The sequence below is a fragment of the Ichthyophthirius multifiliis genome (assembly GCF_000220395.1).
Source record: "Ichthyophthirius multifiliis unplaced genomic scaffold scaff_1120509249517, whole genome shotgun sequence".
Classification (NCBI taxonomy): Eukaryota; Ciliophora; class Oligohymenophorea; order Hymenostomatida; genus Ichthyophthirius; species Ichthyophthirius multifiliis.
The window spans coordinates 16604-38315 of record NW_004087647.1 but is presented as its reverse complement, the minus strand read 5'-3'; the positions used below and the strand labels follow the sequence as shown (position 1 = coordinate 38315).

The 21712-nt window shown below is 16.7% G+C and overlaps 4 protein-coding genes across 4 annotated transcripts, besides 21 other annotated features; 2 read left to right on the top strand and 2 right to left on the bottom strand. All coding sequences in view use genetic code 6, as the record gives it.

Moving 5' to 3' along the window:
- Positions 1-99: 99 nt before the first annotated feature.
- Positions 100-141: a microsatellite.
- Positions 100-144: a microsatellite.
- A 432-nt stretch (positions 145-576) lies between these two features.
- Positions 577-617: a microsatellite.
- A 5014-nt stretch (positions 618-5631) lies between these two features.
- Positions 5632-6711, bottom strand: IMG5_009250 (hypothetical protein). Its single transcript, XM_004039772.1, has one exon. The coding sequence runs from the start codon at positions 6479-6481 to the stop codon at positions 6035-6037; it is 447 nt and encodes a 148-aa protein (XP_004039820.1). The 5' UTR covers positions 6482-6711; the 3' UTR covers positions 5632-6034.
- Positions 6712-7773: 1062 nt separating this feature from the next.
- Positions 7774-7827: a microsatellite.
- Positions 7828-9095: 1268 nt separating this feature from the next.
- Positions 9096-9134: a microsatellite.
- Positions 9135-9241: 107 nt separating this feature from the next.
- Positions 9242-9277: a microsatellite.
- Positions 9278-10143: 866 nt separating this feature from the next.
- Positions 10144-10232: a microsatellite.
- Positions 10233-12008: 1776 nt separating this feature from the next.
- Positions 12009-16051, top strand: IMG5_009240 (hypothetical protein; the record flags this gene model as incomplete). The annotated part of the gene is made up of 7 exons (XM_004039771.1): positions 12009-12185; positions 12238-12651; positions 13299-14866; positions 14913-15288; positions 15350-15748; positions 15787-15963; positions 16007-16051. 7 exons carry the CDS (start codon positions 12009-12011, stop codon positions 16049-16051), a joined length of 3156 nt encoding a protein of 1051 aa, XP_004039819.1.
- Positions 12801-12834: a microsatellite.
- Positions 12886-12933: a microsatellite.
- Positions 12981-13017: a microsatellite.
- Positions 15819-15885: a microsatellite.
- A 1117-nt stretch (positions 16052-17168) lies between the features above and the next one.
- Positions 17169-17203: a microsatellite.
- A 79-nt stretch (positions 17204-17282) lies between these two features.
- Positions 17283-17328: a microsatellite.
- Positions 17290-17348: a microsatellite.
- A 46-nt stretch (positions 17349-17394) lies between these two features.
- IMG5_009230 (hypothetical protein) lies at positions 17395-18474 on the top strand (the record flags this gene model as incomplete). Its single annotated transcript, XM_004039770.1, has 3 exons — positions 17395-17898; positions 18151-18268; positions 18335-18474. The coding sequence occupies 3 exons, from the start codon at positions 17395-17397 to the stop codon at positions 18472-18474; spliced, it is 762 nt and encodes a 253-aa protein (XP_004039818.1).
- Positions 18475-19275: 801 nt separating this feature from the next.
- Positions 19276-19319: a microsatellite.
- Positions 19320-19394: 75 nt separating this feature from the next.
- Positions 19395-19620: a microsatellite.
- A 578-nt stretch (positions 19621-20198) lies between these two features.
- Positions 20199-21282, bottom strand: IMG5_009220 (serine threonine kinase ste20, putative; the record flags this gene model as incomplete). The annotated part of the gene is made up of 4 exons (XM_004039769.1): positions 20199-20529; positions 20664-20906; positions 20956-21154; positions 21198-21282. The coding sequence occupies 4 exons, from the start codon at positions 21280-21282 to the stop codon at positions 20436-20438; spliced, it is 621 nt and encodes a 206-aa protein (XP_004039817.1). The 3' UTR covers positions 20199-20435.
- Positions 20589-20662: a microsatellite.
- A 346-nt stretch (positions 21283-21628) lies between the features above and the next one.
- Positions 21629-21703: a microsatellite.
- Positions 21697-21712: part of a microsatellite that runs on past the window's edge.
- Positions 21699-21712: part of a microsatellite that runs on past the window's edge.
- Positions 21709-21712: part of a microsatellite that runs on past the window's edge.

Below are 21712 nucleotides of genomic sequence, written 5' to 3'. Positions count from 1 at the left end.
TATATTGAGTTGATGAAATATTTAATTAAAAAAAAATAATATATATATTATATATATATAAAATTATATAAAGACATATCCTAATATTTTAAAATAAGCATATAATATATATAAATATATATATATAAAAATATATATATATATTCATATTTTTTTTATCATTGTTATTTATATTTTTTTTTTTTTTTAATTATTAATATATTCATATTTTATTCATAATATTAATTACTTTTATCATCTATTAATATTTAAATATAATTTTAATTAACTAATTATTTATTATATAATCATTATGTATTTATCAATAATATTTTTTTTATTATTTTCATTTTATCTATTTTATCATTAAATTATATCTAGATTAATTTTTATTTATGTATTTAAAAATATAAAATATTTAACTAAAAAACTTTAATTTAAGTTTTTTAATTATATCTAAATAATTTAAATAACTATTAGTAAAAGAGACTATTAAAGAAATATATTCATCATTTCAATATCAATTTTTTATTTTAATTATTATATGTATCATTATCTTAGGGTTGATATTGATATATTTACTTGTAATCGTGTTTCAAATAATTTTTATAATCTAAAAATATATTTTTAAATTAAAATTTTGATTTTTTATTGATTTTTTTTTTCTAATGCTGTACGAATCTTAACAACAAATTTAAGCATCAATAATAAAATTTTAGTTTTTACTTTATTATTTTTTATATATAATTTTTTATTTAAATTTTCTAAAATGTAATTTAACAATATTAATTGATTATTTGGTTCTAATTTATTTGTAATTTTTAATAGTTTTACATATTATAATTTTTTTTCATTTATAAAATCATAAATTTATTGTTAATACTAATTTTATTATATAAAGCAAATATTTTTTATGATATTTAAAAAAAAAATATATATATATTCATCTTTTTTTTTAAATATAATTATCTAATTTTAAATAAATAGGCCTAATTTTAATAAAAATGTCAAATATTAATAATAAATTTGTATTATTTTAATTTTAATTATTATAATTTCTATATTTTAAAATAGATATAGAATTCTTTTCTTAATCCAAATATTAAGAAAAAGCTTATTTAATAATAAATAGGAGATTAAGAAAAAAAATATTCATTTGATTTGTAAAATATTTTCAATGATAAAAAAAAGTATATATATATAAATATAAAAGAAGTATAATAGAAAAAAAAGAACATTAAGATATTTAATAATTAAATAGAAACATTATATTAGTTTTAAACGATGAATATTTTTTAAATAAAGGCATTGAAGAAATTAGGATATTATTTAATTAATCATCATAAATAAAATTATACATAAAGTATAAAAGAAAATAAAAAATCTTATTAATAAATTATTTAATATTTAAATATCTTACGAATTAATTTATAATAATAAAAGGATTTATAAAAACATAAAAATTTTAGAATAACTTAAAGATTGGAAATAAGAATGTTAGAATATTTAAGAAATAAATATAATTTTTTTGTAAATATTTTATATTTCATACTTATTTTTTTACTTTTTTAAAAGTGGAAAAAATGATAATATTGAAAACGGATTAACTAATATTGCTTAAATAATAAGGCAGTCTAAAAATATAAAAAAGTTAAAATTTTCTTATTAGTAATTATAAAATATGCAAATAATATAATATATATTTATTAAAAATATATCATTTTAAAACTAACTATAATTTTAATTTATATAATTAATTAAATTATAATATAAAATTATATTTTAATCTTTTTATTATTATAATTTATTAGAAAATTATAATAATTTAACTCTAATTAGATTTAAAAACTATTTTAAAGTTTGAAATAAATTTAATTATTGGAAAAACTTAGTTTAGATTTAGGGTATAATAATATAAAATTTAATCTAATTAATAAAAAATTAACTAGAATTTTTTTTAAATTTGATGATTAACAAATTGATTAACTTTGCTAATAAATTGAATAAAAAGATAATTTAACTAAGCTTTCTTTAAATTTATTGTAAATAAATTATTTATTAATTTTTTTTTTTTTTTAAATATATATATATATATAAAGTAATAGCGATGATAATCAAACAAACATTTCTTTATTATTTTTTAGTAAATTATTATAAAATCAAAACAAACTTTAGTGCTTAAATTTGGATTTGAGGTAATAAAGTTAATAATAAATTAAATTATCGTTTTTTTTTAAAAAACTATTTATTTTTTAGTTAAAATATGATTATTAATGATGAAGGAATATACTCTATTTCAAAAGGACTTCATTATATTAATACATTAATTAAATTTTCATTAAACTTTTTGTACTATTATTAAAATAAAAATTAATTTCTATTATAATAAATTCTTATTTATAATTTTAAATTAATAGTAATAATGACATTTTAACTGATAAAAGTATAATCTATATTTGCAATATTTTAAAAAAACAAAAATTACTTTAAAAACTAAAATTAAATTTTACGTATAGAATAAAATATCTATTTAATTATAAAAATATTTTTTTTTTAGATACAACAATTAATTTACAAACTAATCATTAGTTTACTTAGGTGAACTTTTCTCTTAAACTAAGTTATTAAGTAAATTAATTTTATTATTTGCTGATTCTTGGGATTATGACTAATATGGGTATAATTTTAATTTTTATGTTTTAATTTTAAAATAAAAATAATTAGAGGAAATGAGAACTTTACTGATGAAGGAATGAAATATTTTTGTAAAGGAATTTAAAATCTCAATAAGTTAAATAAATTGTTATTAGATTTTGGGTAAAATAAATATATAATTAAAAAATTATATTTTTAATATATAATTATTTTATATTTGATTATAATTTTAATTAGATATAATTATTAATTTACTGACATAGCAATACAGTTTTTGAGAGAAGCTTTAGTTGAAAGTGGTTCTATTCTTAAATATTTTGAATTAAATTTTTAGTAATTTTACATATAATTAATTTAAATAATTACTTTTATTATTTAAATAATGCATATAGATATAACTAAAATTTTAGTGAGTCTAAAGTCTAAGAAGAATTCTAATAATTATTAAGTAAATAAAAATCTATAGAATTTATAGGAATTAACTTTTGGTAATAATAACATTTTTTTTAAATGAAAATATATATTAATTTTTAATATAAAATGTCACAAAATAAAAAATTAAAGGTATAATCAAAACTTTACTAATAAATTGATGTTTGGATTGAGCGAATAATTTGAAATTTTAGAACGACTTCATTCTATAAGATTAGATCTATAGTAAAATTATATTAATATTATTTGATTATTTTAATTAATTTTTAAATTGATATATTTTAATAATTATATTAAATAATTTAAGTTATTGTTATGGTATATCAGATGAGGGATTTAAATTTTTAAGGGAAGGCTTGAAAAACAAAAAACAACTTAAAATGTTTGATTTAAGATTTGGGTTTAAAATATAAAAAATTATTTTTAAATATTAATGATTAAAACGATTTAATTTTAATATTTTATATTAATAGAGAAAATACAAATTTTACTGATTAAACATTATATTATTTAGGTGAAATTTTAAAAGAAAATCAATTTTTATAAAAAGTTACTTTAAACTTTTGGTATATTTAATTAAAATATTATATGCAAATTTCTTGAAAAAGATAAATAAAATACAAATAATATTTTTAAAAATTTAATTAATATGTAAAAAACAAGATGAATATAATCTATATTTTTTATAAATATTAATTCCTATTATATTTTTTATTAATTATAAGATATATAAATTTATTTTTAATATTTGATTTTTTAGTTGTAATTCAAAGTTTACAGATGTTGGAATGGAAATACTCTTGAATTCATTTTAAAACATACTTTTTTTGAATTCTTTGGATCTTTAATTTAGGTAAATTAATATAATTTTTTTTTTAATAATATTAAATGATAAATTTATAAAAATTAATTTGTATTTTTATTTTTAGTAAATGCCTTAAACTTACAGATAAAATTATTATACTATTAAGTAGTATATTAAAAAAAAATTTTAATTTGAAAAGAATTAGATTAGATTTTGAGTAGACTAAAAAACTATAAATTAATTAAACAAATATTATGAAAATTATAATTTAAAACTTTAATATTTTTTTAAAAAAAGGAAAAATAAATAATTTACAGATTATGCATTTTAATTTTTAATTGATTCATTAAAAAAATTAAGATAAATTAATTATATAAGATTAGAATTTAGGTAAAATTTTTACTATAATTTATATCTATTTATTTATTATATTTTAAATTAAGAAGTCCAAACTTATCAAAAAATAAAGTAAATGAACTAAAAAAGTTTTTAGCAGAAATGCAACAATTAGAAGCATAGAGTATTTCTCTTAACTTTAAAGTATTATTTTTTTAAATAATTACTAATTACTATAATAAAAAAATATAGAATATATGAAAAAATTAAAAACTAAATATATAAAATCGATATAAAACAATAACAAAATAACTAGATATTTTTATGTCTAAAGTTTATAAAATTAAAAAAATAAAATATTTATATTTAAAAAACAAATATTAACAGTATTTAATAATTTAAATAATCATTTCATTTAAGATTATATGTCTTTTATGTCTTTTGAAATTTTCGTTTAATATGTTAATTGTTCTTTGTTAGTAATATGTTTGTTTTCTTAAGAATAATCTTTTATAAACTATTCACTTTTTATATCAATTTTTGATTTTTCTTTCTCTTAAATTACATCGTCATTTATAGAATAAATATTTTATTATTATTATCTGTCATTTATCAGATTCTATTATTATAAATTATTATATAATTTATTATCAGATTAATTTATTTCTTAACTTTTAACATTTTTAAATAAAGATTTTACTTTTGTATTTAAATGAACTAAAATTTTGGAGTCAACTATATCTATATTTTTTTAATCATTTATTTTTTTAAATGCAGTATAAGCTTCATCAAATTTCTAAGTTTCATTTCTCTAATCAACGAAACAAATATTAATTTATTCATCTTAGATTATTTTCTTATTTTTTGGTATTATTACAGGATTATCTATATAGTTAAATAACTTCAATTAATGTTAATCAAGAAGTAATATTTTAAGTTTTTCAACTTCCAAAAGTTTATTTATTATAAAGCTTATATCAATCATTTTATACATTTATTTTCTTGCACATTAAAATTTATTTATTTAAGTATTTTTGGATTTAAAAGGCCAAATATAATAAATTAAATAATCGAGTATTCCAAATTATATTTTATTACTATCTTATTTTATGTACTTTTCTATTTATTTTTACTTTTTTATATTTTAATTGGTCTACTCATTTTTATTTTTTTTGAATAAAATCTTTTTACTTAATATTAATTTAAATTTTTGATAAAAATTTTGATTGTGCTGTTGTTATTCATTTTAATTTTTATTAAATTTCATTTTGTTTTTGCAATTATGATTAACTTTCTAATTAAATTTCTAAACTGTATAATTCGTATTATTTAAATTATTATTAAAAATATTTTTGTTTTTAGCTTCATCTTTAAATTTACTTTATTATGTATGTTATATTTATTGTTGATTTTCTTATTAAATGAATTATTATAATAATTTTAATTCATATTTTTATTCTTTTTTAGTATTCTCCTCATTTTCTTCATAAAATTTAAATGTTTCATTAATTAGTTATTATTAGTACTACAATCGACTAAATGGAAATACGATAATAGCTCCAATAGCAATTAAACTTTATAAGAACCCTCCGAAATTCGAAAGAGCATCAACAATGTTTTTAAACTTAATATTACAAACTATTTCCTTATTTTCAATTGATTAAAAAGAACCAGTAAAAAAAAAATCTTTATTTTCATTCACATCTATAATTTCAGAGATCTATTCACCAAACATATATCCTTTATACTCTTTTTATTAATTAAGAATTCCAAATTATTAAATAACTTTAGTATTTTAAATAGTTACTCTTAACCTTCTTGGAATACTCAAAGAACAACGTGAAGTAAAGCTTTTGGTAATTAATTAAAGAGGTTTATTTATATTATTAGTATCTATGTTTCCAACAGTGTAATGAAATGAAAAAAAGGAATTAGCAATAGTTTATTGCATTTATTCTGAACAATTATTTAAATTACATTTAGAGACAAATATTTTAAAATAACTAATTTTATCAGAACCTCTATCCCCTTATATATATAAATTATGATTACTTTTAAAACAATAAAGCTCTTGTTTTTCAAGAAGTTATAAAAAATATTATCTAGTACTTTCATTCTAAAAGTGATTTTGAGTGCATTTTTCTAATTCTATTTCTTTTGTTACGTATTTTTATTTTTTATTTCCTTATTCATCTATAAAAGACTATAACAAATCTTAAAAAACTTTAATTTTATAAACTGATTCATCAATGAAATGAAGGAAACTCGTACCATACTAAAGTCCTAACGCTGCTTCAAAATTTATTTTTTAAATCAACTCTGCCTGGTTAATCTACTATTATTTCTTAATAATCTACTTAGGGGTTTACTCCATTTTATATAATAACAACTTCTTATATTAACTTATATAAAGAAAAAAAAGATATTATAATCGAAACTATAGCACCTAAGCTCGATTTATATTTCGTATTTTTTTTATATATAATATTAATACTTACTCCATACAGATCTAATTTTTTCAAAAAAGTCATTTATAAAGTTTTATTATATATTAAAATTTATAATAATAATAAACTTTTTTGTATTTTCAAAGAGAATAAATTTAAAGAAGAATAGATATTTAATATTAAGAATTTCTAAAAATAATATATGTATTATAAATTATGAATCAAAAATAAAAATTTAGTATGTGAAAAATATAATTTTTAAAGAAAAATTTACAAAAATAATAATTAAAAAATATCTAAAATTATAATAAATAAAAAAAAAAAATATAATCTAAATATAATTTTCAATTAATTAAAATAAAATAAAAATAAACTTTTGATTTAATTATATAAAATTTTACTATTAAAAAGTTTATTAAAATTTTTTATTAAATTTAATGCTATTATACACTTTTACGAAATATTTTTATTTATATTATTATAAATAATATTTTTTACAGAATATTTATTTTAAATAAAAAAATATCTTTTAAAAATTATATAATTATAATAAATCTATTTAATTTTATATATTTATACATATAAAAATAATATCTTAAAAATTTTAAAATAAAATATTATTTATAGTTTTTTATAAAACAAATATAATTATAATTTAAATATTTATTTAAATTAGTTTCCCCTAATTAAAATTAATTATCTTTTATTTTTATTTATATTATATATTTTTCTATTTAGTTGTAATTTTTTTGGCCTAAGATACTTATATTTTTAATAAATTATTTATAATATCTATTTTTCCATCCCTTTTGAATTTTTTTCATTTATTTTCTTTAACATAATTATTTTTTTATTTAAATTATTTAAAATTTTTTCTATATCTTGAATAATAGGCCTTAAGCTTAATTTTTTTCTTTATCTTATCAAAAAAATAATAAAAAAAAAAATTTTTATAATACTAATTAAAAAATTTATATTATTATTTAATTAAGATATTTTTCTAAACAGTTCTAAATAAAAAATAAATATACGGTTTTTTGATAATTTATAAAAATTCTAAAAATATTATTGATTTAGATTAATAATAGAAGTTTTGAATAATGATAGAATAATACTTCCTTAATATTAAAATTAAAATTAAATTTATATTTAAAAATAAAATAAAATAAATATACAATCATTGCCAATGAAATTCCATTATTAGCAATGAAAATTTTATATTAAAAATTATCTGTTTGTATAACTAAACATATTCTTTTTATATACTTTTTTATTTTCAATTTTTTTATACAATAAAATGCCTTTAAAATTATAGGGATAATATATAGATTATGAAACCATTCTTGAAATAACACCAATTGTAAATAATACTATTTATTTATTTTATAAATTATTTTTCATTTGAATATTAAATTAATATATACTTTCTTAATAAAATAATATATTGTGTTATTTGTTATTATAAAAAATTATTTTTAGCATTTTTTATGTGTAGAAATTAATTTTAATTAAAATTTAAAAAAATGAATATAATGAATTAATTATTACAATTAATAAAAAATTTCTATATAATACAAATATCAACTTGCTTAAATACTTGCTTATATAAAGATGAAATATAATAAATGGATAGAACTTTTTTTAAAAATAACTGTTTATAATTAAGTAGGTATAAATAATTAATAAATATTATTATAATAATCTCAGGAAAATACTTAATTAAAACTGTTATTAGAAGTTCAAATTATTTGATTAGAAATACATACAATAGTAGGAATATTAGAAAAAAAAGATTAAATCAGTTAATTTTTTTTATAAAATAATTACAAATAAAATACAATATAAAATATTGAAAGCTTATATAAAGATAATATAGAATTCATAATAATTAAAATTGATAAATCATAAATTTCAAAAAAAGAATAAAAGTACAGTTTATTAATATTAAAAAGTATATCAATGTTAGGCAATAAAATCTTAATTTATATATAATTTGGATGCATTAAATTTTATCGTTAATTATTAATATACATTATATTTTTGAATTTGCCAAATATATTTGTTGAAAGTTTTGGATATAACAAAATTTGTATTTTTAAATCATAATATTTTTATTAAAGATTTAAATTTATGTATAAAAAATTTATTATGTTGAAATTTAAGGTTTAATTTTAAGAATATAAATATTACAAAATTAATTAATATTGCATTAGAATATAAATTAAATATTTTTATCAAAAATACTTTAAATTAAGGCAATGTGCTTAAAAGTAGTATTTTATCAAATAAAAATAATTAAGTAAAAGTAAAGTCTTCAGTATAAAAAAGAACATAATTCAAATAATAATGAAGAAAAAAATAAGTAATTATTATAAATAAAGTTAAAAAGATAGAGAAAAATGATATAGTTCTAATTAAATTATAAAAATTTTATAAAAAATAAAATAATATATAATATATGAAAAAAAAATATAAAATATATTGATTATTTTTTATTTTTTATTTTTAATATAGAAAAAAAATATGCTAATATAAATAAATATTAAAATTAAAAGAATATTTTAATTATATGAATATAATATTTTATATTAAATTTATTATTTTGATTAATATTTAATTATTTACAAATTTTATATTTATTTTTTACTTTTTTTATTTATATATTTCTTTCTTTCTTTTAATTAAAAATATAATTCATTTTTATATTATTAAAATACAAATTTTACGATTTATTATTTTTATTTATTTTTTTATAAAAATATAATGAAAAAAAACTTTATTTCTGCAGAAACATAAAAAATATTAGATGAAATTTAAAATAATAAAAAGTAAGAAAGTTAAAAACGTTTAAATAATCTTAAAACATATAGTGTTTCTCAAATAAAAGGAGAAACAACACCACATTTTGTACCAAAACAATGTAAATATAAATTATAATATTTATATAGTTTAACTTAATACATAAATTATTGTTTTAAAATAATTATAAAAAGATTCTCAAAATACATAGATAACATAGATTAAAAATATTCCTGAATGTAAAAATCATAAAATTTATATTTAATTATAAAAATATAAAAAAAAAATGAATATAGATATTAACATATCATATAAATATGAAGAAAAAAATTAAGATTATTTTAACAAATACATTATAAAAAAAAATCGAAATGATATTTAATAAAATATATAAAACGACATCCAAGTATAAGATATATTAAAAAATAAAATAAAAAGAAGCCATGTTTTTGATGAAAAAAATTAAGAATAATAATAATAAAATTTTAATATAAGGTTAAGCACAATTATAAATTAAAACAATAGTTATATTTAAGAAAAATAATATTAACATTATCATAGTAAAAGTATTGAATAGCCACATTATTAAAAATTGATATAAAAGAACACAAAACTTAATAATTATAAATATAGTTAATTTAATAATATATATAATGATGAAAATAATATTAAAAAAGAAGAAATAAATGTATAATAATAATAAATAAATAATAATAAAAATAATAATAATAATAATAATAATAATAATAATAATAATAATAATAATAATAATATTAATATCATTTACTAATATTATTAGTAATAAAGATATAATTAAAAATGCAGATAATTTTATTATAAAAAGTTAAAAAAATTAACCTTATATATAAAATAATGTATCTTAAAAAAGTTCTGATGCATATGAAAAATTTGAAAATAATTATTTTTAACATTAAAAATCAATTTAAAATATTAATAATTATAATTTTGTTAATATTAAATAACCTTAAAAAAGTGTTGATTTGCGTTAACTCGAAAATATTTTTGATTTGTAAAATCATTAAAATAGTAGAATTTCTCAAAATTTTAGTGCTTAATTTGCATCATATGTTGATGATTTTAAATAAGAGGCAAAAAATAGCTAATTGATAGATAATTTTATGTAAAAAAGTTAATTATGTGAAAAATATTTAATATAAAGCCAGCTTTAATTAGAAGAATAGTCTTTACCAAATACTTAAAATTAATAACATAATTCACTAAAAAGTTTAACTATCGAAAACGTTTAAGAAATTAATAAAACTGCAATATAAAATTTATATCCTTTAAGTCCAGGATATGAACTTTAATTAGATAAAAAAAACTCTAATATATTTAATTATATGGGTGAAATAAGTCAATTAAATAATAAATATTCTAACATAAATTTAGAAATTCATCAGGAAAACTAAAATAATTAATTAGATTTAAGCTAAATTGTAGGAGAAAATCATTTTAACATACTAGTATCAAATAATAACTTAGACAATAGTTAATTTATCTAAAATCTTAACTCAAGTTAAATTAATAATAATAATATAAATGAGTAAGAAGTTATTCAAAACCAATTAGATAAATCAAACATATAATAAATAATTAATTCATATTTAAATTTAGATGCTTAGTAATAATCCTTTAATAATATTGATTAATAATAATACTAAACTACGCCTTAGACAAAAATATTAGATGCTTCTTAAATCAATATTAGCAAAATTGATATTTGTCAACAAGCAAATAATAATTATATAGAAAACAGCTGTTTGATCCCAAATATTGTAGATGATAAAGGAGGAGCACCTTTTTCGAATTTTCCAATTGAAATCAATAATATTTATAATTCACCTAATGTTCCATCATAACACAAAAACTAAAATAGTATTAGTCATTAAAATAGCTATTTGTATAGTCCTATGATTTTTCCAATATAAAATGTATATAAAGATCTTAAAAAAGAAGATGAAGGATTTTCTTTAATAAATTAAGCCAAAACTTAATAATAATAAAAGCATTTATATGCAACTCCGTCAGTTAGTAGAAATGCTGATGCTTTGAATATTTCAGATAATCCTCTGAATTAAAATATGTGTTCCTATTATTAATATTTAACAAATACTTCAAATATAATAGATAGTGGATAATTAAAATAATAATAAAGCTTGTACACAGAAAATAGTAAACATCATCATGGTAAAAGTTCAAATAAAAGTGCTTTTATAGGTGGTGAAAAAAAAAATATTGAATTAAGTAACAATGAGTATATAAATCCTTAAATAGAAATATATAAAGAATATGGGATGAAAGACATAAGAATTATTAAAAAATTAGGAAAAGGAAAGCATTCGGAAGTCTTTTTAAGTGTAGATATTAAAACAGGTTTCCTTTTTGCATTAAAAAAACTATCTAAAAAAGAATTAATAGAAGGTTATATGGCTGATTAATTTAGTTAAGAAATAAAAATTTAGAATTCTTGTTGTCACCCTAATATTGTAAAACTCTATGGATTTTTTGAAGATTAAAAATATTTTTATCTCATCATGGAATATGCACCAGGTGGAGAATTACACATGTTCTAAAAATAATAACCAAATAAATGTTTAAGTGAAGAATTAGCAGCTTATTACTTAATGTAAGTTTCCGATGCCTTATTTTATATACATAATAAAAAAATAATACATAGAGATATTAAAACTGAAAATATATTACTTTGCAATGTAAATTAAGATAAATATTAATTTTTAAAAATATATAAAATAAAATAATTAGAATTTAGCAAAAATAGCTGATTTTGGTTATAGTAGAGTTTGTGATGATAAAGAAAGTAGAAATACATATTGTGGTACATTAGATTATATGAGTCCTGAAATTGTAAAAGGTGAGAAATACAATAAATAGGTTGATGTTTGGGCTTTAGGAGTTATGGCATATGAATTAATGTAAGGAGTGACTCCTTTTTATGAAAGAACAAGAAAAGGGACTTTATAAAAAATAGAAGTTGGTTAATTTAAGTTTGTGAAATAAATTTCAGAGGAAGCTTAATCTTTTATCACCGGATTACTTAATGTTAGCATGGCAAATAGATAAAGTATTAAATAATAGTTAAAACATCATTGGATGGTGAAACATATACAGTTATTTGATAAATAAATGAAAGAAGAAATGAATGCTGAAATTAATAATGTAATTCTTTATAATAAAAATTGATTAATATAAAGTAAATATTATTAATTATTTTATATAAAAGTTTTTCAATATATAATCTTAAAATTGTTAAGATTATCTATCTATCAATATTATTTTTAATATTTCAAATTATATAATTTGCATTATTTATATAAATATAATTTTTATATTAAAATAATTATAATTTAATTACACGTGTAAAATTAATTAATTTTTACGTATGATTAAAACAATATAAAAATTTATATTAAAATAAAATATTAATTTAATATAATAAATAAAATATTTCTTTCGAATAAATATAAGATAAATTTATTATATATAAAAAAAATTTTAAAAATAATCAAAATATGTTAAAAATAAAAATATTATTAATTATATTAAAAAATCAAAAGATTAAAAACAAAAAAAAATGATTAAAGTAATCTCAAGACTTAGCATATTAATTTTTATATTATTAAAAGTAATAAATGCTGCTGTAATAGGTATCGATTTTAGTTCTTAATTCTTTAAAGTAAGTTTGAATTCTCCCAAAAAGTCATTTCTAATAGTAGAAAATACTACAACTAAACGAAAAACAATGACTTCTGTAAAAAAATAATTATAAAAAATCAATTAAAACTTTTATAAAAAAATAAACAAAGATTTCCTTTTTAGGAAGTGAAAGAATATATGATAAAGATGCATCAAATAAATAAGTGAGAAATCCCTACACATCTTTCGTTTTTTTGAATAAATTTTTAGGCGCTTTAGAAAACGATCGAGAAACATTTGAAACAGCAAAATAATATTATGAAGAATATTTAATATCTATCGACTCTGAAAGGCATACAGTACTATTTGAATTATAAAAGTTTTATCTAAACGACCCTGAAGAAAAAATAATACTTTCCGTTGAAGAAGTAGTCGCCATGATATTAAAAACTGCCAAAAAAAATGCTGAAATAAAAGCCGAACTCTAAAATATAAGAGACTGTGTCATTACAGTACCCACAAACTACTCTTTAAGAACAAGAACAGCCCTCGTTTAAGCTGCAAGAATAGCTGGATTATCCCCTCTAAATTTAATACATGAAAATACAGCAGCCGCATTGCATTTTGGAATTACAAAACTTGAAGAAGGAAGTTCAGAAACTGTTCTTTTTTACAATATGGGAGCTACTACTACGCAAGCAAGTTTGGTTGAATATCAATTTATTAATAATACATCTAAATTTGATACTTAAAAATCTATTCCAGTAATTACAGTACTCGCAGATTATGCTTTCAATGGAATCGGAGGTTATGCATAAGATTTAGCTTTGGCTTAATACTTTGCAGATGTAATAGATAAAATGCCAAATAGAAAAGGTTTGGAATCTTTTAGAAAAAATAGAAGAGGGATGGTAAAACTTTTAAAAGAATGTAATAAAGCTAAAGAAGTACTTTCTGCAAATAAAGATTTCTAATTTTTTTCTGAAGGACTTTTGGAAGGTTCAGATTTTACTTCTAATATTAATAGAACTATTTTTGAGAATATTAATCAATAATTATTTGAAAAAGTAACTATTCCAATATAGAAGGTTCTTGAAAGAAGCAATAAAACACTCTCAGATATTAATAAAGTGGAATTAATTGGAGGAAGTATCAGAGTACCTAAAGTTTAGTAAATTTTATAGGAATATTTGCAAGAGCTTAAGCCTGGATTCCATTTGAATGGAGATGAAGCAATGGCTTAAGGAGCCGCTTTTCACGCAGCTAACTATTCATCTTCATTTAGAGTTAAGAAAATATATTTAAATGATGGGTATAACTTTGATATAAGAATGAAAATTTAAGATTTGGTAGTTGATGAAAATTAATAAGAAGATAAGGATGGAGAGGAAAATAAAAGTTTCTAAAAAGAAACAGTTCTATTTTAAGCCAAAAAAAGATTTGGAAGTCGCAAAACATTGACTTTTAAACATGATAAAGATTTAAAAATTAGTTTATTTACATAAGATTATGAAGGAAATACATAAAATTTGGTTTCTTATATTGTAAATAACATTACTTAAATAACCTAAAATGAAAAGTATTAAGGATTTGGAAAACCTAAATTAAGTCTAATGTTTGAATTAGGAAGTATCAAAATTGTTGATATGATTTAAGTTAATGCTGCTTTGAATATTACTTAAATTGTAGAAGTTGAAAATATTAAACCTGTTGAAACTAAAAATATATTTTTAAGAAAGTAAACTATATATTTTTTTAATATATATTTCAAACATTAAATTAAGTTATGATGGAGAAAACGGAAATGAATAAGAAAATGATGGCGAAGAATTAAAAGATGATGGTGAAAATTTAAACGTAAATTTATTTAACAATCAAACTGAAAAGCAATTCTAAACTAAATACAAATTGTAACATTTTGATTTAGATGTTGAAGAAACTATTGATTATTTCATTCCTTTAAATCAAACTTAAATTGAATAATCATAAAAGAAGCTTGAAAGATTTGATAATCATCAAGAATAAATTAAAATTTATGAAAAAGAAAAAAATACCCTTGAATCTTTAATCTATCAAATCAGAGAATATAAAGACGATGAAACATATCTTAAATTTTCTGTTTAATAAGAAGTTGATGATGCTGTTAAATTATCTGATGAAGTATTTTTTTATATAAAAATATTAAAAAAAATAAAATATTTAACTAAAATTAAAAACTAAGAATGAAGAATGGTTAACTAGTGAAGAATCAAATAGCGCAAAAACTGAAGACTTTAAAAAAAGAAGTACATAAATTTATAATGTAATAAGTCCAGTAATAAATAGAATTAATGAATATGAAAAAAGACCAAAAGCTATGAATGTTACCAAATCAAAAATTCTTGATTTTGTTTAAAAAGTTGAAAGATTAAATGTTACTCATAGCCATATCACTTCAGAATAAAAAATTCCTGTTTACTTATTACTTAATGAAACTATTACTTGGATTAATGATGTTGAAAAAAAATAAAGCGAAGCTCCTTTGAATGTAGATCCTTTATTCACTATTCTTGATTTAGACAGTAAAGTTAATGAAATTAAAAAAGAGTTCGACAAATTAAAATTAATTTAAAAACCTAAAGTAAATATTATTTTTTAAATATATATAAATTTATTTAGGATGATAAAAAATCTGATAAGAAAGAAGATGCTAATAAGAAAAAGAAAGAGAAGAAATAAGAAGATAAAAAAGAAGAGAATAATGAAGAAAAAAAAGAATAATAATAGTAAAAAGATGAAAAAGAAGCAAAAGAAGAAGAATAATAATAGCAATAGCAATAAGATAATTAAAATACAGTAAAAATTAATGATAAATAATTAAAAAATATATAATTTATAGGGTTAAAGTAATCAAAAATAAGAAAACATTTAAACAGATCTTTGAAAAAAAAAAAATTATATAACTTTTTTTTATTATTTTAAGAAAAATAGTTAAGGTATATTTTGTATTAAAAAAAACTAAAATAAAAATTAAATTTATAAAATAATCTAATAATTAAATATAAGCAAATATATTAATAAATATAAAATAAAAATTAAATTTTATTTTTAATATTAAAGTTCATATTTATTGCTATAAATAAAAATTAATAAAACTTAGTTTTTTATATTTTTTTTGAAGATTTTATAAATGTTTCTATTCTTCTCTTTCTATAAAATTGCCTATTTTTTTCAAAAAATAAAAGACATTACAATTTTAAAATATATTCTAAAAATTAAAATTTATACTTCTTTTTCTATGATCTTGATTAAAATTAAGACTTCCGAACTAAGCAATCCTTTCTTTAAAAGGAATAATATTACATTTTTCAACTACAGTTGAATTTTTTTTAGAATCAGCATGCATTCCTCCGCTTAAAACATCTTTACAATTAGTTCCGGTATGCATAAACGGTACATTCCATAAATTCTATTAATTTTAATTACTCTCATTTCTATCATGTCTTAACAAATGTTTTTATTCTTGCATTTTTTTATATTCATTAGAAATTTTTTAATCTCCTCTTGTAGGCATTTAAGGCGCTTAATCATTAGTTATGTTTTCACTATTTTTATCGTCATCATTTTTTCCTGTTATAGGGTTAATATTAGGTTTATTCTACATATATTAAACTGATTTCTTTTATCTTACTTGGAAATAGTCGGATGATTATGAAGGTTGTAATTATATTTTTCTTTTAATTTTTTACGTTTGTATAAAATATATTAATTTTTTTATAAATAACTTTTAACAAGGACGAAATGTCTCAGAATTTTCTTAATTGTTTTATTAGAAAATTTTATATATATTATCTTAATTAGAAAATTAAGTCATTTTAACAGATGATTTAAACTCAAATTAGCTATTATTTTCATATTAAACTATTGGATTTTATAATTTTTAAGTTTATTGGTTTTTAGGACTATTAAATTAATATATTTTTTAATTATAATTTTTTGCAAAATTTAATTCTTCGTTATATCTATAATTTAACATTTTTATTTTATTATAAAAAAAACTATTTAATAAAAATTTTAATAAATTTTTAATAAATATAAAATAGCGAATATAATGCATGAATAAGTAAAAATATATATATATTTTTATTATTATTATCTAAATTAAAAAGAAAAAACAAATTAAATTAATAAAATTTTTATCAAAATAATAATATAATTTTTTTTAAAATACACTTAATATATTCATAAATTAATTATATATATAAAAAAAATCATAATTTAAAAAATATGTTTTGGAAATATATAGGAGCATAAAATCCACCTAATTAGTCTTAACAATTCACAATAGTAAGTGAAGATTCTGAACTACCTCCAAATTTTATAATAAAAATGCGTGATTTAGAAACATTAATCGATATTTCCGAAGAACCTGATATAGGTTAAATAAAAAAGCTTATAAATTTATACACGGAAGCAGTAGAATATTACGATTTAGATGAAGAGGGAAAATGTTTAAAATATAAAAATAAGATAATAAATGTGTACAAAAAGCCCAACGTAATAAATTCTATTAACAAATTCGAATAATCTTAAAAAGTAAATCTATAGGAATAAATTAATAATAGCACAAAGCATAAATCAACCTAAGAAGATGAGAGAAAAGAAGATTTAAATAATGAAGAGAATAATTAACATAATACAGGAGGAGATTATAATAAATAAACAGTGGGATAATAAAAATTACATATTTTTAAAGAAAAAACTACTTCATGCGCAGTTACAGATGAAGAAGTAAATAAAATTATTGATTCTTAAGAAGAAAATCAACTAGAATAATAAGTTGTGATAGAAAAAGATTTAAAAAAACAACATAATAATATTTTAAAAAGACTTAATAAAAGGTAGAAAAAAAGAAAGAAAAAAAATAATGAATTAACTCCTATTGCTTAATCTATTGATATATAGGCTGATTATGGGGCTGGAATATAATAAATTATCTAATCAAATGTTAAATAATTTAATAATTTAGATAATATTTTATAGAATTTGATCTAAAATAAAATATGTAGTCTCTAAGAAGAAAAAAAACTTTAAATAGAAAAAATAGAATTTAATTATGAAAAAGAATTATTCGAAATTCAAAAAAAAGGAGAAAAAATTGGTAAAATATATATTTCTAATTTCTAAAAATACAATATATTATATATTTTTTTAAAAATTAAATTAGATGAATAAACTTTAAATTAAATCAATGAGAACAAAAAAAATGTAATTAACGAAATCGAATAAAAATATTTATAACGCGAATAAGAAGATATATAAATTATTGTTTAAAAATTTAATAAATAATATAAATTTAATGATTGATTTTTTAAATAATTATTTAAATAAAATCATATAAAAATCTTTTTTCTATTATATATTTTATTTGTTTAATATATATATGTAAATATTATCTTTTTTATTTTAAATAAATTAAAAATAAATATGCATTTATTTGTAAAAAAATTTAACTATTAATATAATTTTATTTGACATATATAAAAAAATTATTTTTAAAAACATTTTCTTTTTTTTTCTCATTTGAAATCAACTGTTTCGTAACTAAATTCACTTTTATTATTATTTTATTTATTCATAAACAAATTGTTTTTATAAATAAATTAATCTTCAATTTTTCCACCATTTTTTTTTTATATTTATATATGTTTTTAGATTATTTAAGGATTATTGTTTTCATGCGTAGGCGCAAATTAAAACGGAAAAACTTATTATTAAATAGATTGTTCAAATGCTTCTTTTACTTTTTCTTAAGAATACTGAGATTATTTTTACGGAAGGGATTTTTATTCAGAATGGTGATGCTGTAATTATTCAATACTATTTCTTGGGTTTACTTCATTTATTTTTTGTGAAATTATTTATGTAGAATTAATAAGAGGAAACATTTTTTGCTAGTCACTACCTTTTGGCGAATTTAAATTGCGCAAGTTTTCTATACTATTCATTATTTCTTAATTTTATATAAAATATCTGAATGATTTAGTTCATGCTAAGTTATGTTTTATCTTTTTAATTTACTTTAATTATTATTTCTTAATTAAATTTCAATTACTTTTTATTAAAATTATTATTGAATATTACTATTATTATTTTATAGCGCATTTGATTAATTATTACATTATTATATTTATTAATTATTATTATTAATTTATTTATTTATTTTATTCATTATACTCTATTAATTTCCTATTTAAAATTAAACCTATTATTACTATAACATTTACTATTATAATTATACTTATTATTATTATAATTAAACTTATTATTATTATTACTACTATTATTATAAATATTATTATTATTATTATTATTATTATTATTATTATTATTATTATTATTATTTATTATTATTATTATTGTTATTGTTATTGTTATTATTATTGCTGTTATTATTTTTATTACTATTGTTATTGCTATTGTTATTAATTATTTATTTTACTTATTAATTATAAAGATTTTTGAATTTTTTCAATTTTTGAATCAAATTTATCTAATACTTTTTAAATTTCAATTTATTTTTATTTTTTAAGCATTTCTAATTCATTTAATAATTTACTTTCCTCAAGTTCTTCGAAATCCTCATTCGAAGTATGCCTTAAAGGTTTTGTCTACTCTTCTTAATTATTATCGTTAGTGACAATTATCTACACATCATTGTCTATATAGTCTTATTTCTAAAACTATTCTTATATTTTTACTGGCAACTCTGTATTTATAATTTTTGTTACAACTTCAAATATTGGATTTCTAGGCTATTCAATATTTTCCTTTACAATAACTGAAGATATAGGTTCTAAAACAGACTCATTCCCACATACAATTTAAGCATTATTCGTTTCCTATTTGTTTTCTTCCTTTACAGTTTGTTAAGAAAAAGTTTCGTGCGTTTCCGGTATATTTTCAAATGTGTTTTATACTTATTCACTGTTATTAAAATTCAATTTTTATTTATTTCTATGACGTTCAATTGCGTCACTAGAATTACTTACTAATTCAGATAATATTGCTTGTTTTTATTTAGATTTTTCAGTAATAAATTAATGTTAAATAAGCTCTTCAGCATCTGGACGTAAATTAGGATCGAAAGTAATACATTTTTATACAAAATCATTAAATTCTTTCGACCAATTTTTAGGATTTGTTAGACCTTTTGGAGGATTGTTTTATATTTTAAACATAACCTAAATATTTTTCTTGTTTAAAAAAAATAAAATAATACCATATAAGGTTAAAAATTAGAATATGGAGGTTCTCCTTCAGCTAATTCAATTGCAGTAATTCCTAAACTCCATATATCTGCTTTATAATTATATTTTAATTTTTAAGACTTCAGGAGCCATCCAACAAGGAGTTCCTATTCTAGTCATCTAAAAATAAATATGTTTAAGTAAAGCAAAATTTTTATAAAAAAGATATATTTATTTTAAAATAAAATAAATTATGTAATTATTTTTTAATAATTTAAATTAAATTATTTTTTTTAAAAAATAAACGTTTTTACTGCATTTTAATGTGAATCTACTAATTAAGCTGAAACCCCAAAATCAGCTAATTTCGCATTTCCTTTTTGGTCTAAAAGTATGTTTCCGGCTTTTATATCTCTATGGATTTTTTTATTTTAATGCAAATAAATAAGTCCTTTTAAAGTTGAATGCAATATAGAAGCAATTTAAAATTCATTTAATTTAATTTTTGTAATTATTACTAAATCGATAACACTACCTGCTGCACAATATCTTTTTAAAAAATATTTTTTATTTTAAATTTAAAAAAATTATTAAATACTCCATAATTAACCATAAATATGAATCTTTATAATATGATCCATAATATTTAACAATATATTCGCTTTAACATTCTTTTAAAATCATAATTTCCTTTTTTAAAGATGAAATTTCGCCTTCATTTGGCACCTTTTTAACTGCAACTAATTCTCCTGTCTTTTTATGTAATGCTTTGAAAACTTAACCATATGAACCTTATCCTAAATTTTATATGTTTTTATTATTTTTTTTAAAAAGATTTACCTAAATAATCTAAAATTTCAAAAATTTCTTCTGGATCATCTTCTGCTGTTATAATTTCGGCTAAATTGACTTTTGTAGTGTTCATTAAAAGTATAGATTTTTAAATTATTTTTATTTAATATTATTTTAAAAAAAAAATATTAAAAATGTTGATACAAATTGGTAATTTAATTTGTATTTTAAATAATAAATTATAATATTTAAATAGATTCTATTATATATTTTTTTTAATTTAAGACAAATTTTATAAGAAAAAATTATGATTTTATAAAAAAAAAATATTAATAATAATACAATTTTTTTTTTAAAATATATAAACTATTTTTAAAATTATAAAAAATAATAATTAATAAATTAAATTTTAATTATATATAATTTTTATAAATTTATCTTAATAATCAAATTATTATTTTTTTTATATTATTGTTTATTTTAATAAAAATAATATTTAATAATAAAGATAATATGTATAAAAATAATAATATAAAGAAAATATTTGATAAAAAAGTAAAAAA